Here is a 13,579-nt window from a genome sequence, read left to right as displayed (position 1 = left end):
ATTTGGATGTAAAAATATCTTATTTGGCATTTTTTTCGGTAAACTCTAAAATCATGTAATACTTGAGGAATGAGGGGTGTGATGAGTAGACCTGATAAACGAGTAGATTGGGTAACACACGGGCAGATCATTATACCTGCGGGTTATATGGACATAAATAAAATTACTCATAAATTTTTAAGTAATCAACATCTTTATCCATATCCGTTCAGATGCTGGGTATGGTAACCATAAGTGTTTTTGTTTTTGTTTTTTGCTCCTATATTTTTCAAATACAAAATACATAGATATATTTTTTAAAAATATGACAAAACTTGTTATTAAAATATCATAATATACAATAAAAAATATAAAATATTAAAGCGCATAAATTACATAATATAAAAGTATCTTATCATCTCAAATTTTTATGATAGAAAATTAATAAACTTTTCATGATTATAGAGTTAATATCATAAAGATTATATAATTTTTAATTAAAAAAAAATGCGGGTGCCCGTGGTTTATCCAAAATGCCTAGAACTTAACAGTACCTATCCGTTTTACCCTTTTTTTTTGGATAAGAAAAATTAATACTTATACCTGTAAATTTGTGGGTAACCCGCTGGTATCCACGAGTACGGTTAGAGATTGTCAGGTCTAACTATGAGGTGCCTTAAACGGAGTAGTTAACGATCCCTAACGCGTGCGGTAAAAAGTTTGATAGTTAGTAACCGAGGTCCTAAGTTCGGAGCATAATTGCTTTATATTTTTAACTAAGTTTATATCTAAAAAGAATAAATGAAAGAGATAAATGAAAGATGAGATATACTATCCTATTAAATCAAGGTCTTTTATAGGATAAAAATCAAACTTCTTATTTTCAATCACAGAAAAAAAATATTCATATTGAATTAGTTATTATTGGATATATTATCTTCCCCACATTAACCATGCTACTGGTTTAAAACTTCTACTTTGAATGCATCGAAAATTTGTTGACAGAATTTCAATGAATAACTGCTGCTTTTGACTTCTTCAGATCATATCAAAAAAACACTTCTGCAAAAGCTCCTGTCAAGCCAAAAAATCAAAAAAATATCCCCTGGCCTCTGCCTGAAAACCAATTGCTTGTCAGAAACCCAAATTTTGTACTGCTAGTTGTTACAGCAAGGGCATAAAAATACAGGTGCTGAAACCTGTCACTGTTCTTGAGATACAGTAGTGGTTGCAGCTGAACTGACATTAGATAAATTAATCTTACAACCTTTTGTTAATCCAGCCTCTTGATTGCTCAGTAAATTAATCGAGGTACGGCCAAAACCGCAAGATGGACGGATCTTAAACCTCCGTATCGAACTCCGATTCCTCGCAGGATCCGAGAATTATTATACTAAGCCTCTACATTGACCTAAATGTGGAGATTTAGCTTGCATGGATTAGTTTTTTATGCTGCAGTGTTCAGAGTCATCTGGGCAGTGTCATGTGCTGTATGCCGTCGTGCCGGCTATGGGCTTCTCCGCTCCTTCGTCGTTCCGGAAACTTCGATTTGTTTCTGGGGGGTCTACACAATGAACAGCTGTGTATGAGCATGCTAAATTGTTGTTAGTAGCAGAGAGGGGGGGGGAGAATTAAAAAAAATGAAGGCATGAATCACCTGGGTCAGTTTAGAAATGATATTTGTTATGTACTTATTAGTTAGATTCACTAAAGATAATTTAGTTGAAAAGGATATGGCCCTTTTTATAGAGATTTACTCAAGAACTTTGCAGAAGGGAACTGATATTTTCTGACTAAATTTTGATATTGTCGGAGCAAAAAAGTCTAAATTATGATCAGATATAATATATTGCGATATCAAATTTAGCTATGAAATTATCAATTCTCATGTAGAAAGGTATAGATTTTGTAGATTCTTAGTCACTTCTTCGTAATAAGAAAAACTTAATGCTGGTGGAATTTCTTACCTGTAGAATTTTTGACTGTGGGAATTTTTGAATGGACAAAAGGTAAGGTACTAAGTTGCATTGGAATATTGTATATAGGTTATTGCTCCGTAATTTATTCTAACATCCGAACAAAATCTAAGCGCTCATTTGGTATTGAGCAACAACTAACGCTATTAGAAGAACAAAAATTGTAGAAAAAAAAGTTAAAAGTGAAGGAATACTAAAATATGCTTCTTTGTTTTTCGGCGAGACTTTAGAAATTATATTTTAACCGGCTTTAATTCGTGGAATGCACTATGAGGGTCCTCTTTCTAGGGAGGGCATCCATTCTAATACTACTCTAGATTTAGTACATTTGACCTTTTTAATTTTTAGGCTTAGTTATTGTTCAAAATACTATATTGGGTCAAGAGAGTTATTTCTAGTATACCTTATATGTACGTAGATCTATTCCAAATTCTTAGAGTGTCACATTTCTTTTTTTTTTAAGTCCTGACGTACTCGTCAAACTCAAACACATTCAGAAGCACTCGATGATGTGAGACTCATCCCCTCGCTACCATTAGCCAATTTCGTGGGGAGTTGCACTCCTACAATAATCATCAATCAAAAAGTCGCACTCTACTTATATATGACCCTAATTCAGTCGAAACTCATTTACATAATTGGTCGGTTATTAGCTACGATACTAACTGTGACGCCCCACTTTTCAAAAAAATCCTCTATTATAGAACTACTTTAGTCCTAACGCGATTAATCCTTTTAACCTCTTGGACTTACCAACCGTTCAAAATGTTATAATCGAGTTAAAAGATTTAGTCTTATTATATCTTATATATGGAACTATTTCAATTTTTTACAATGGTACATTCATGTTAGGATATCACCTACAAAATAACAAAATAATTGTATATCGTTCTTTCTTACAGCAAATCCCTAATAATCCACGCCAAATCTTAATTCATTTTACTTGGGTCGGGATTGTAAACAAATCCTACCATAGTATTTTTTTTTTTTTTAGAGATAAGTAGCATACTACACGTTTCATTTATTTTATTTAGAAATAAATTTAATTAAAAATATAAATAAATTAGGATTCAAATTCGGGATCTCGGATATCAATTATTAAATTTTTTATCATTTACGCTAGGGACGGTAGTACCCTGCCCTAGTGTTACAAACTAAAATCCAGAGTTTCGTGGGAGAGGAGGAAACTTGCAATCACACGCTTAGATTTTGTCGGCTAAATATTTCAAAATGTGTGCTCGTACCTCAAAAGCTGCAAGCTGCGTACGAAGCAACAGTGCTAGCCACACCGACCGTCCCTAGAACAAGTGGTAAGGACTTAGTGTTTAGTATCCGAGACCCAAGTTCGAATCCTAGTTGATTCATATTTCTAGCTAAGTTTATTTCTAAATAAAGTAAACGAAGCGGATAGCGTACTACCTATCTCTCAAAAAAAAAAAAAAAAAAAAAAAAAAAAAAAACAGTGCTAGCCACTAATGCCAGTACTGCTCGGCAGTTGGCACGAAGGCAATAAATCTTTTTTTTTGGGTCCAAATTATAGTTAGTTAATTAGAATTCGGTAAAAATTCGATACAGATATAATTAAAATAAAATTCGTATTTTAATTTTTTAATTTGTTAAAAAATACAGTTTAGAAATAATTATTCATATACGCGATTTTTACGAATACTATACGTTCACCAATTAACAATTTAGGATAAAAAATTCAGGTATTAAACTATTTTTTTTCTCTAGATTTATACTATTAGCATACATAGTTATAAAATTTTAAAAATATAAAAAAATAGAGCTACAAAATAAAATAGATTAAGTAAAAAAAAAAAAAGCAAATTATTGGTGTCTCCGTCTTCATCTTTTTCACAATCCATATATTTCGAAAGTTTATAAAATTTTTCAATAATCCGCGAATAATTCGGTGAATAGTTCAGTATAAACGAATTATTCGTAAATAATAAATCTAACCAAAAAATTCATGTATTATTTTGATTTTTTAGAAATAAATTGTATATAGACTGTTTTATTCGAATTTTTAATAATTCATAAATAATTCGCGAATTAACTAATAATGGTCCAAATACTAAGTGGCCCGCCCACTTATCTCACTCGAAGCAGGATTTAATCCTCAATCATAATGATGAGAGTGGGCGTAGCTACTAACCAGTGTTTTAAAACCCGAGTCGGTTCGGCCGGTTGAACCGTGATGCAGTGTCGAAACGGGCTCGGTTCAACCCATTAAATCGAACTGACTCAAAACTCCGTTTTGACCAGTTGAGAAAAGTGGTGGTTCAACCAGTCAACTGGCCCAATTTTAAAAGAACCTGCCGAATTTTTTTTACTTTACATTTTAATAATATTATTTTTTTTTAATAATTTATATTTGAATATATTTTTAATTAATATATAATATGATAATTTTAAAAAATAATATAAAATACTATACTTAATATATATTTTTACTATATATAATATTAAAAAATAATAAATAAATATTTATGACATTCGTGTGGACATTAGTCAACCTACTTGTTTAATCGGTAATCCCTGATCCCGCAACGAGGTTTTAAATCGTTGCTACCAACCACCGTAGGCTATAGGGGTGATGACAACAGTTGTGACATTAAAAATCCTAAATACATGTAGTGCAAATTAAAAAGTTATGTGGATAAAATGTTTTTCATGTTTTTATCTCGTACGGATTGTTCATTTCACGATTTGCAATATTCTGTAAATCCTTCTTAATGCCTACTCAAAATATTCAAATCATTATCATATAAATCAAATTACGAAGCAGTAATAAAAGGTTGTAACAGAATCATCATAGATTTGTAAATAAAAACTATGAGCTCGTTTGGTTTTACGGTTTATAATATTTTGATAATACTCTTAAATTTTTAATAAAAAATATTTAAAACATTATCGTATTATTGGACTCAAGTTGGAGAGTTATCCAACATATAAGTGTAGCGAAATCCTTAAAAATTTCTGCATGATAGGAATATAAAATTATCATGAATTAAAATATATTTTCATTTTCATACTTAATGAGAATTATAAATAGTTTATTTAAGTTAGTAATAAACTAGTCATTTCAAATATATAATTTACAATATTTTTGAAATATGACAAACTTTGAACAAAGGACCCCTAATAGATATATTAAGATACCATGAATTAATTAATAGGGTTTGTCATGTCCATGCTTTGATAGTAAATTACTAGTACATGTACTAGACTACAAGCCTTCGGCAATCTTTCAATGAAGAGTTTGAGCACAAATAAAAATCAATGTCAATATCATCAACAACAATGCAGAACATGGATTTTCTACGTACAAACTTTCGGGACTACGCGCATTTAACTTAGTAAAAATGATTTAAATCATGTTTTCATTGTTTCCACAACATAAGGCTGCAACATTTAATCAGAGCGATTATTATACATCTGAGGCAAACGTACTACTCAAAAGAAGTTCCAGGAAGCCAAAGAGTTCCACCGGAAGCGACACGAAAGAATCTAAGTTGGGACCACAGATAAAACCAGAGATACTACAACGAGTTCTTACTAGTAAGTCATACAGGGCACTAAACAGTAGAGGAGAATCCGCAAGGAACCATTTACTCTACAACCATCTTCATCAAGTCTGGGATGGTATAATACGGAGAAAGCTGCATCCGTTTCTTGGATTGCCTGGCAATCGAAGTTAGTCGACAAGATTCTTAATTAAAACCGTTAGGTACCGAAGTACGTCAAAAAAAAAAAATCGAAACGGAAATGCGTTCTCAGATCCTCCTCCAATTTCTACCTCCAAGCAACGAGATTCACCGGCAATATCAATTGAAGAGTATTCAACAGAACTCATCCTGCGGAATGTGGGGGAGGTGGAGGCTGCATCGACATTTGAGGTGGCATACCACCGGCTTGTTGTGGCGGTGGGGGCGGTCGCCACATATGTGGAGGCAGAACACCTGCTCCGGAAGGCGGAGGCGGCATCCTCAACATTCCGGCGGGTGGAGGCGGTGCCTGCCTTACCATACCCGCAGGTGGAGGCGGTGGCGGCATGCTGTGTGGAGGCCTGAATTGCATGGGCGGCGGAATGGCCGATGGATGAAAATTTTGGCCAGGTGGTGGCTGAGCAGGCCAAGATGGTGGAGGCGCCATCTGAACTGGAGGGGGAAACTGCCCGATCGGTGGCGGCGGTGGACGAACTGATGGCACCTGAGCTGCCGGAATTGGGCCATTGGCGAATGGCCGAGGGATCGGTGCACCAACGGCACCATTCACTGGCGGGCCATTAGGAAGTGTTGGTGGACCACTTGCAAACAAGGTGTGAGGACGATTCTTCTGAGCGCCTGGATTGCTTGCTGCCAGAACTCGCTCTGCATATTTCAGGTGGAAGAAAATAAATTAGTTATACAAGTCAGATATGTGATCAATCTACACTAGATCAGGAGAGCGTGTACAGTATTCCCCACACTTCACAGTCAAGTTGAATATCCCAAGCAATACCCTGGACCCCTGGCCGAAGTATCTATCTAAGACAAAGCTATTTTATAAGGATACTCAGAAGCTACTTAAGCAATAGTTGACATGCAACAACTTATTTTCTCCAGCAAAGCTTCTATTAGCTACAGTTAAAATGACCGTATGCTATTTCATTGCACTTGCATTTTCAAACATAGAAGTTGAGTGATCCTAAATAAATAAAAAGGATGCTAAATACCATTTCCAAACAAGGCAGATAGCCCATATAGGATGTCGGCATGATCCAGTATGCCAAAAGGCAAGCACACCGGAATCATTCTTCCACAGGAAATCACAATTGTATATACAAGTACACAGGAGATCCTAGAGATCAATCCAGGGGTATTACGGCATTGCACATTATTAACTTCATTGCAAAGGACGGAGGACGTGCAAAATATGATTTTGCCCCATTAGAATTCTTGTGCACAGAAATGTACAGGATGGTGAATCGTAGAGATCAGCATCGGTAAAGCACCTAAATCTAATCTCATAAACTGATCCACTCCATCTTGAAAATTTAACAATAAATCAGGAGGTTGAAAAGATATTATCGGCTTTGCAAGGAAGAACTCTTAGGCAGTGACATACCTGCAGGAGTGCCGTGACGTTCTCCTTTTGTATCTTTCTTATATGCGTAAGAGACGGTGATTTGACGATTACAGAGATATTGTCCGTTCATCGCCTATACACAGATTTTCAGATACAAAGGGAAATGAAATTAATTAGAATCAGAATATATAAGCTAGAGAGCATCAGTAATTGCAGAACACTAAAGCAGTTCACAAATCTATTTACACAATATCTAGATCAATGAAAAATACCTCTATTGCTGCGTCAGATGCATCAAAGGAATCATAACTAACAAAACCAAAACCTCGAGAATTTCCAGTTTCGGGATCTCTCATTATCTGCAAAAGGACAAGAGGGATATCATTAATTTATGCACTAAATTGCACAAAAAATGTATAATAGAAAAACTAATAAACCAAAAGTTCAAATAACTCATAACTAATATCATATTACTATCAGTGTATTATAAAAAGCCAAAATGACAGTAAAAAAAAGTGGAGTATGTCACCTTGGGATTTGTTACAATTACTCCAAAAGCACTGAAGGTATCATAGAGAAGTTTTTCATCCACATCCTGCAATTAGAATACCAAAGGAAAAACAATCAGCAACATGTCTATGCGTGAATGAATGAACTTCTTGAAAAGAGAAATTTATCGAATCAAGATTACCAACAGAACAATTTTCTTGAAAAGGAAATATTTACCGGATCAAGATTACCAACAAAAAGGTTTGCACCCACATCCAAGCTCTTCTTGTCTTGGGAAGCCTGAAACAAGAAAAAAAAAAGAAAAAAAGAAGTGAATTCTAGTATAAACTATGCTGAAAATAGTCCCGCACACCGGTGAACATGATTACAACTTGTTTGTGCAGAGCTCCAAAGAAGAATATTGAAAGTACAAGTATTTGATATGTATTGATGAAAGTGAAACCATACACACCTTATTTACCCTGATTGGCTTCCCATATATTTTAATCATGTTCAAAATCTTAATAGCCTGCAACATTCGCACCATCAATTAAACCAGTTACTACAAATCAAATCTAATGATATGATGAACATTGAAAACCAATTAGCCTTGCACAGAAATTTTGATACTTACATAATCAGCATCTTCCTCACTACGGAACTCCACAAATCCATATCCTTGGTGTAGATTTGTAACTCTATCTTTCGGGACATAAACATTGACTGCAAAGAAATATTAATAATCAAAATACAGAGAATATTGTTCTTCTAGACTCAGAATCGGCAAATATTGCCTTGTGGTCGAGAGATATTGCCCTTCTAGACATTACCAGAGAAAACGTGCCCTCTAATGTGCTGGAGGGACAATATCTTCCCAGAGAATATAACGATCTCAGTAAAGGACAAACGAAAAGGCGATTTGCAACTTACCAACAGGACCTGCTTGAACAAACAACTCCCAGAGAAGCTCCTCTGAAACCTAGAAAATGAACATCGACATAATCCAAACAAGAACGATGAAACGCCCGAAAATTTTTTGACATACAAAATAAAGAAGAGCAAATACATGGTTTCTCAGAGTGGAATTTACTTGAGAGAGACAATGGTTACGTGAAAAACCACTCAAAGAAATAAAGATACTCCAGAAGAAAATAAAGTTATTTGTGAAAAATTATTCAAAGATCCTTACAACTAAAGTATATATACCTGAAATAAGAGAAGGGTCCACTCAAAGAGATTGAAAAGAAGGTTCAATATAAGAAATTCATTCAGAAAAATTTGGATATATTTGGATATATACGTTTCCCCCTTATTTCTTTCTTCTATGCCCTCTCATCAACATTTTTACAATTGTCGTAACCATTATTCTCATTCCCCAATTCGATTAACAAAGATGAGAACTAAGGGAGTGTCAATCATAAATAAGAAAATTCATGGGACTTTTTCAAAATGCCCTAGAGTTGAGGTGGTCTACATACATACATACATACATTCCAACCTAAAAATAACATTTGCATATAATTCAAAGTATAAAAACTGCTTCAAACCTTACTTCCGTATGCAGCTCCTACATCGAAAAATTTCCGCAAAAAAAAAAAAAAAAAAAAAAAAAAAAAAACTACAGTGATCATCCCAAGAAGCCTAATAGTTCCCAAATCTAAACCCTAAACCCTAAACGTCATAAACATAGTAGAACGATTAGATTAACAAACTATAGCAAAACTGTAACCAAACCCTACCCCAACATCACCGGGGGGAGGGGAAAAAAAAAATCCAACTCATAAAACCCAAATTACAATAATGAAAAATTGCGACATAATCAAGAAAGAAATGACAAATCTATCAGATAAAAAATAAGTGCTAATAATCCTAAGAATCCTAGCAGCTTCTAAATCCAAACACTAAACCCTAATAAAAGCCCCGTAAACATAGTAGAACGATTAGATTTAGGAACGATCTCAAAATTGTACCAGAACCTACCCCATCACATCACCAAAAACCCTAACAAGCCCTAATTGCAACAATGGGAGGTTACCGAATAATCCACCAAAAAAAAATGACGAATTATCAGTTAAAATTGTAAAACAATCCGCATAATAAAGGATAGAAATGCTATAAAAAAAAAAAAAAAAGAAAAAAAAAAAAGAGAAAGTGGGGGAAACCCTAGAACCTGGGGGTCGAGGTTGCCGACGTAGGTGGTGGCGTCTTGGTTGCGCTCGGCGGAGTGTTGGCCGAGGAGGTTCGCGCCCACGCCGGGGGCGATGCGCGTCGTCATCGCCGCTGCTGCCGCGGAAGCGCGTTCCCAAACGCAGTTTCGCCTCCCCCGCGGCGCTAATGGGGTTTCTCGAAAACTGAGAAAAACCGAAGCGCAATTTGAAGGGGACTTGGGCTTGGGCCTTTTTTTGGGCCCAACTCCTCTTCCCGTTGAATTGTATAATGGGTATCCAAACGGTTTTTAAAATAAATTCTTAAAATTTTTTTCGAGTTATAAGATTCTCGATTTCAATTGGACCAAAATTATGATATTTAAACTCTCTGAAATTTTTTTACTGCGTATCCAAATAGCCCCTGAACGGTAATGGAGCGGTGAAAGTGGCTGGGGTAAACTCTGCTCGAATTCAATGGAGGATTCGATAGAATGTAAATATAAATGTTAAAATTTAAAAATGTTCCAAATATCTTTCTTGTGATTTAGCTTTTTTTTATTTTAATATTTCATGGTTTAAAGTATATAACTTTAATACTCCTGTGTTTTTTTTTTTCTTTTTTTTTATTATTCTCTCCGTTAACTCTCTATTAAAATATATAGAAAAAAAAACTTCAGATGCCCCATATGGTTTATTGAATATTCACTTTAGTATCATATGATTTGTTGGAAGATAAAGTAATTTTTTATTATATTTTTTATTTATTTTATTATGATTTTCATATTATAATTGTATTTATATTTATACTATTATTAAATAACATTCAAATATAAACTGATCCATATCCAAATCTGAATATGGTTTTAGCGGATATATGGTAATGAAAATTCACATTCAAAGAACAATAGGGATGCGAATATGGTTCTATCAAAAATCCCACAGTATTCGAAATGTTTTACCCCTAGAACTATGAAGACCTTTTTCTGGAGGGTATTAATCAAATTAACCGAAGATATTAAAACATAATCCTTTTACACTTCAAAATATTGAATTTGGCTAGAATACTATTAATCGCACTAAGTCATCGACACTATTAGATTTTGGCCTTTGAATGAAAAAGTATATGGTTAGGATGATGGTGATTTCCAATTAGGTTGATAGTGGTTTTCTAGAGTTAAGTGGGTGGTTGGTTGAATAGTGTGATATAATGGATATAAATGCTGAAAGGAATAAATCTAACGGCAGAAAATTTGATAGCGCTAAGCACTTATTTTAGTGATATCGATAGTATCCCTGGACTCTCAAAATATTATATATGTCCCTTCAAAATCCAAATATCACTTTTACCCCTCTAATCATATAATTTTATCATTCGTACTCTTCTAATTATATAAATCTATCACAAACAACATTCTAAACTCCAAACCTGAAGTTTAAACCCTACATAGGAATGTAAAACGGGCCGGGCGGCACGTGGGCCACCCGGCCCGGCACGGCCTCGGGCCGGGCCACAGCATGACACGGGTAGTGTAGTATCCGTGCCGGGCTGGGCCGGCACGAAGCCCTGGGCAGTGCTGGGCCACCATTTTGGAGTCCGACGGGCCGAATCGGGCCTGGGCCGTACCGGGTCGAGGGTAGGCGGGCGGCCCGGCACGACATGGCCGGCTTGGGCCGTGCCAGCCGGGCCAGCCCGGCCCGCACCCCATGGCCGAAGGCAATTGCCTTGGGCCATGGGATCTGAGCTCCTGGGGAGAAGAGCTCGGCCCTCCCCAGGAGCTCTCCTCCCAAGGTCTGAGGAGGACTTTTGGTCCAATGGACCAAAGACTTTTTGGTGCATTGGACCAAAAGTCTATAATATATTTATTTAAAATAAATAATACAAATTTATTTATTTTTTTAAAAAAATAAATATTTACTTTAGTATAATTATTTTTATAATTTTTTAATGTTTTAATCAAAATATTAATTTAAATAAAAATATTTATTGTTTATATTTTTAAATTTCATACTAAATTTTTTAAAAAATTTTAAAAAATAAATACTTTGTAGGCCGGCCCGAAGCACGGCCCAGCCTGACACGGCCCGTGCCTTCCGGGCCAAAGGGCCGTGTCGGGCCAGAGGATAGAAAAATTGGGCCGTGGGCCGTGCCAGCCCGGCACGGCCCACATTACACCCCTAACCCTACATATGTTTTAATGCATATAAGGATGAGGATACCAATGATATTTTACAATTTGAAGGGGTATTTATAAAATCACAACCTTTCTGGAGGGTATTGAAGAAATTAACTCAAGATATTTTTGTATGATTGGAAATCAGGAATTTAGATCTCCTCTTGTATCGTTGCTATTTTTAAAAATTTTTAAACACTAGTTTTATAAAATTTAATATGTTGGATGAAATATTTTTCTTATGTTGTTATAATCGGTTAGCTTACAATGCAACGACAAACTTGTTCAAAAAAAAAAAAAGTGAGAAGTAAGGAAAAGTTGTTTCCACGTTTTCTTTTTTATTCTCAAATAAACATCTGAAACGAAGGATTACAAACAATCTATACTTTTATGTCCACTGCTACACCTTTTTATGTACAAAATTTATTTAAAAAATAAAAAAGCAAGCACGACATCAATAACTTTTTTTTTTTTTTAAACTTTGAGAGGTATTTTTACCTATAATTTCATAAAATGATGTATTTCACTTAATAAGATGATTTATCTTATTCTTAAAAACATAAATCTAATGTGAATATGATATTTGTTATAGACATTTGCTCACACTTTTCACCTCCTAAATACAAATGTTTATAAAGTCGAAGAGTGACATTACCGAATAAGATGGACATGTATCCAAACAGGGTCAAGCGGACGAGGAAGTGCGGGGAACATTATTTTATGTGGGCTATGTAGTTGATTGGGCCCAATAGGCCTTAGTTGGGCTCTCCACAATGAGTTTCCTTTTTAAATTCGATTGGCACCATCTCAATTTTTTGTTTATTTTAACTTAAAAGTTATTTCACTCAATTGAGGGAGGGAGGGCCACTCAATAATTAAAGCACATAAGCCCATTTTAATTGTAAAAAATTGTTAGAAAAATAATATTTTTATTATTTAAAACTTCTCTTCACGTCTTGGTTTAAAACATTCTGATAAACCCATAGCGTGAGCTTAAATTAAATAGAAAAAAATTAACTATATTCGAAGTGTGGCGTGGCTCGAACTCATAATGTTTATCTCTGACGTTATACTAAATAGTACGAAACGGCCGTTGTTAAAAGTTTAGATCGGTAGAGAACGACGTTTTGTATTTGTAGTGGTGACTATCTACCTAATAGTGTAACTCTCAAGCACTATCTTGATCTTAATAGTGTGCCCACTACTACCTTTTCGTTTAGTGCTACATTAGAAAACATCTTAATTATCTAAGTATGTTACAGTGAGTACTTTAAAAGGAAGCTACAATTCCACCAGGAGACTCAAACAGGCGCCCACATTGCTAACCTAATATTGTACCCACTACTTCACTCAAGCACTATCTTCCCAACAAAGCCTTCCAAACCTTCGTCTCCTCAAATTATGCAACAACTTATCAAATATTATAATATAGTTTCAAATGGCGCAATATTTGCTTGATGAAGAAAGAACTGAGAAGAAAACGAAAGGAAGAAACAAAATTTTCTTTAATGAAGAAAGAACGTAAAAGAAAGAAGAACAAAAAAAGGGAAAAAGAAGGCGGAGGATGATAGGATGGTCGTAGGTCGTAGCTATCCATGGCATTGGCAAGGCGGTGACAAGGAGGTCGTCAACAGATTGGGGAGGATGAGGGAAGGTGAAGGGAGAGGAAAGGGTAAGGAGAGAGAGGTAGGAATGTCGATGCATATGGATATTCGAAATTTTATCCGAATCTGAATTCGAACAG

At 35.1% G+C, this 13,579-nt stretch overlaps 1 protein-coding gene across 2 annotated transcripts; it reads right to left on the bottom strand.

The window, feature by feature from the left end:
• LOC109714264 (splicing factor 3B subunit 4) lies at positions 5,309-9,878 on the bottom strand. Of its 2 annotated transcripts, XR_002217280.1 has the most exons (10): positions 9,688-9,878; positions 8,448-8,496; positions 8,152-8,240; positions 7,990-8,046; positions 7,755-7,817; positions 7,558-7,623; positions 7,301-7,387; positions 7,068-7,161; positions 5,758-6,331; positions 5,309-5,642 (listed from the first exon to the last, which is right to left on the bottom strand). XR_002217280.1 is itself a non-coding variant. In XM_020238806.1 (9 exons), the coding sequence occupies exons 1-9, from the start codon at positions 9,790-9,792 to the stop codon at positions 5,811-5,813; spliced, it is 1,131 nt and encodes a 376-aa protein (XP_020094395.1). In that variant the 5' UTR covers positions 9,793-9,878; the 3' UTR covers positions 5,309-5,810. The 2 variants fall into 2 exon arrangements, 1 of the variants encoding a protein (XP_020094395.1); XM_020238806.1 differs by having other exon boundaries at positions 5,309-6,331.

Source organism: Ananas comosus, linkage group 8 (assembly GCF_001540865.1).
Source record: "Ananas comosus cultivar F153 linkage group 8, ASM154086v1, whole genome shotgun sequence".
NCBI lineage: Eukaryota > Viridiplantae > Streptophyta > Magnoliopsida > Poales > Bromeliaceae > Ananas > Ananas comosus.
The sequence above is the reverse complement of the archived record's forward strand: the minus strand, read 5'-3'. Positions and strand labels throughout refer to the sequence as shown.

Bases quoted from the DNA above. Each gene is read 5' to 3' on its own strand.
- LOC109714264 (XM_020238806.1), bottom strand. From the start codon at position 9,792: ATGACGACGCGCATCGCCCCCGGCGTGGGCGCGAACCTCCTCGGCCAA. The intron at 8,241-8,447 runs GTAAGTTGCAAA...ATTTCTTTGCAG, and splicing joins TGTTCAAGCAGGTCCTGTTG to TCAATGTTTATGTCCCGAAA. The intron at 7,388-7,557 runs GTGACATACTCC...GTCCTTTTGCAG, and splicing joins TAATTGTAACAAATCCCAAG to ATAATGAGAGATCCCGAAAC.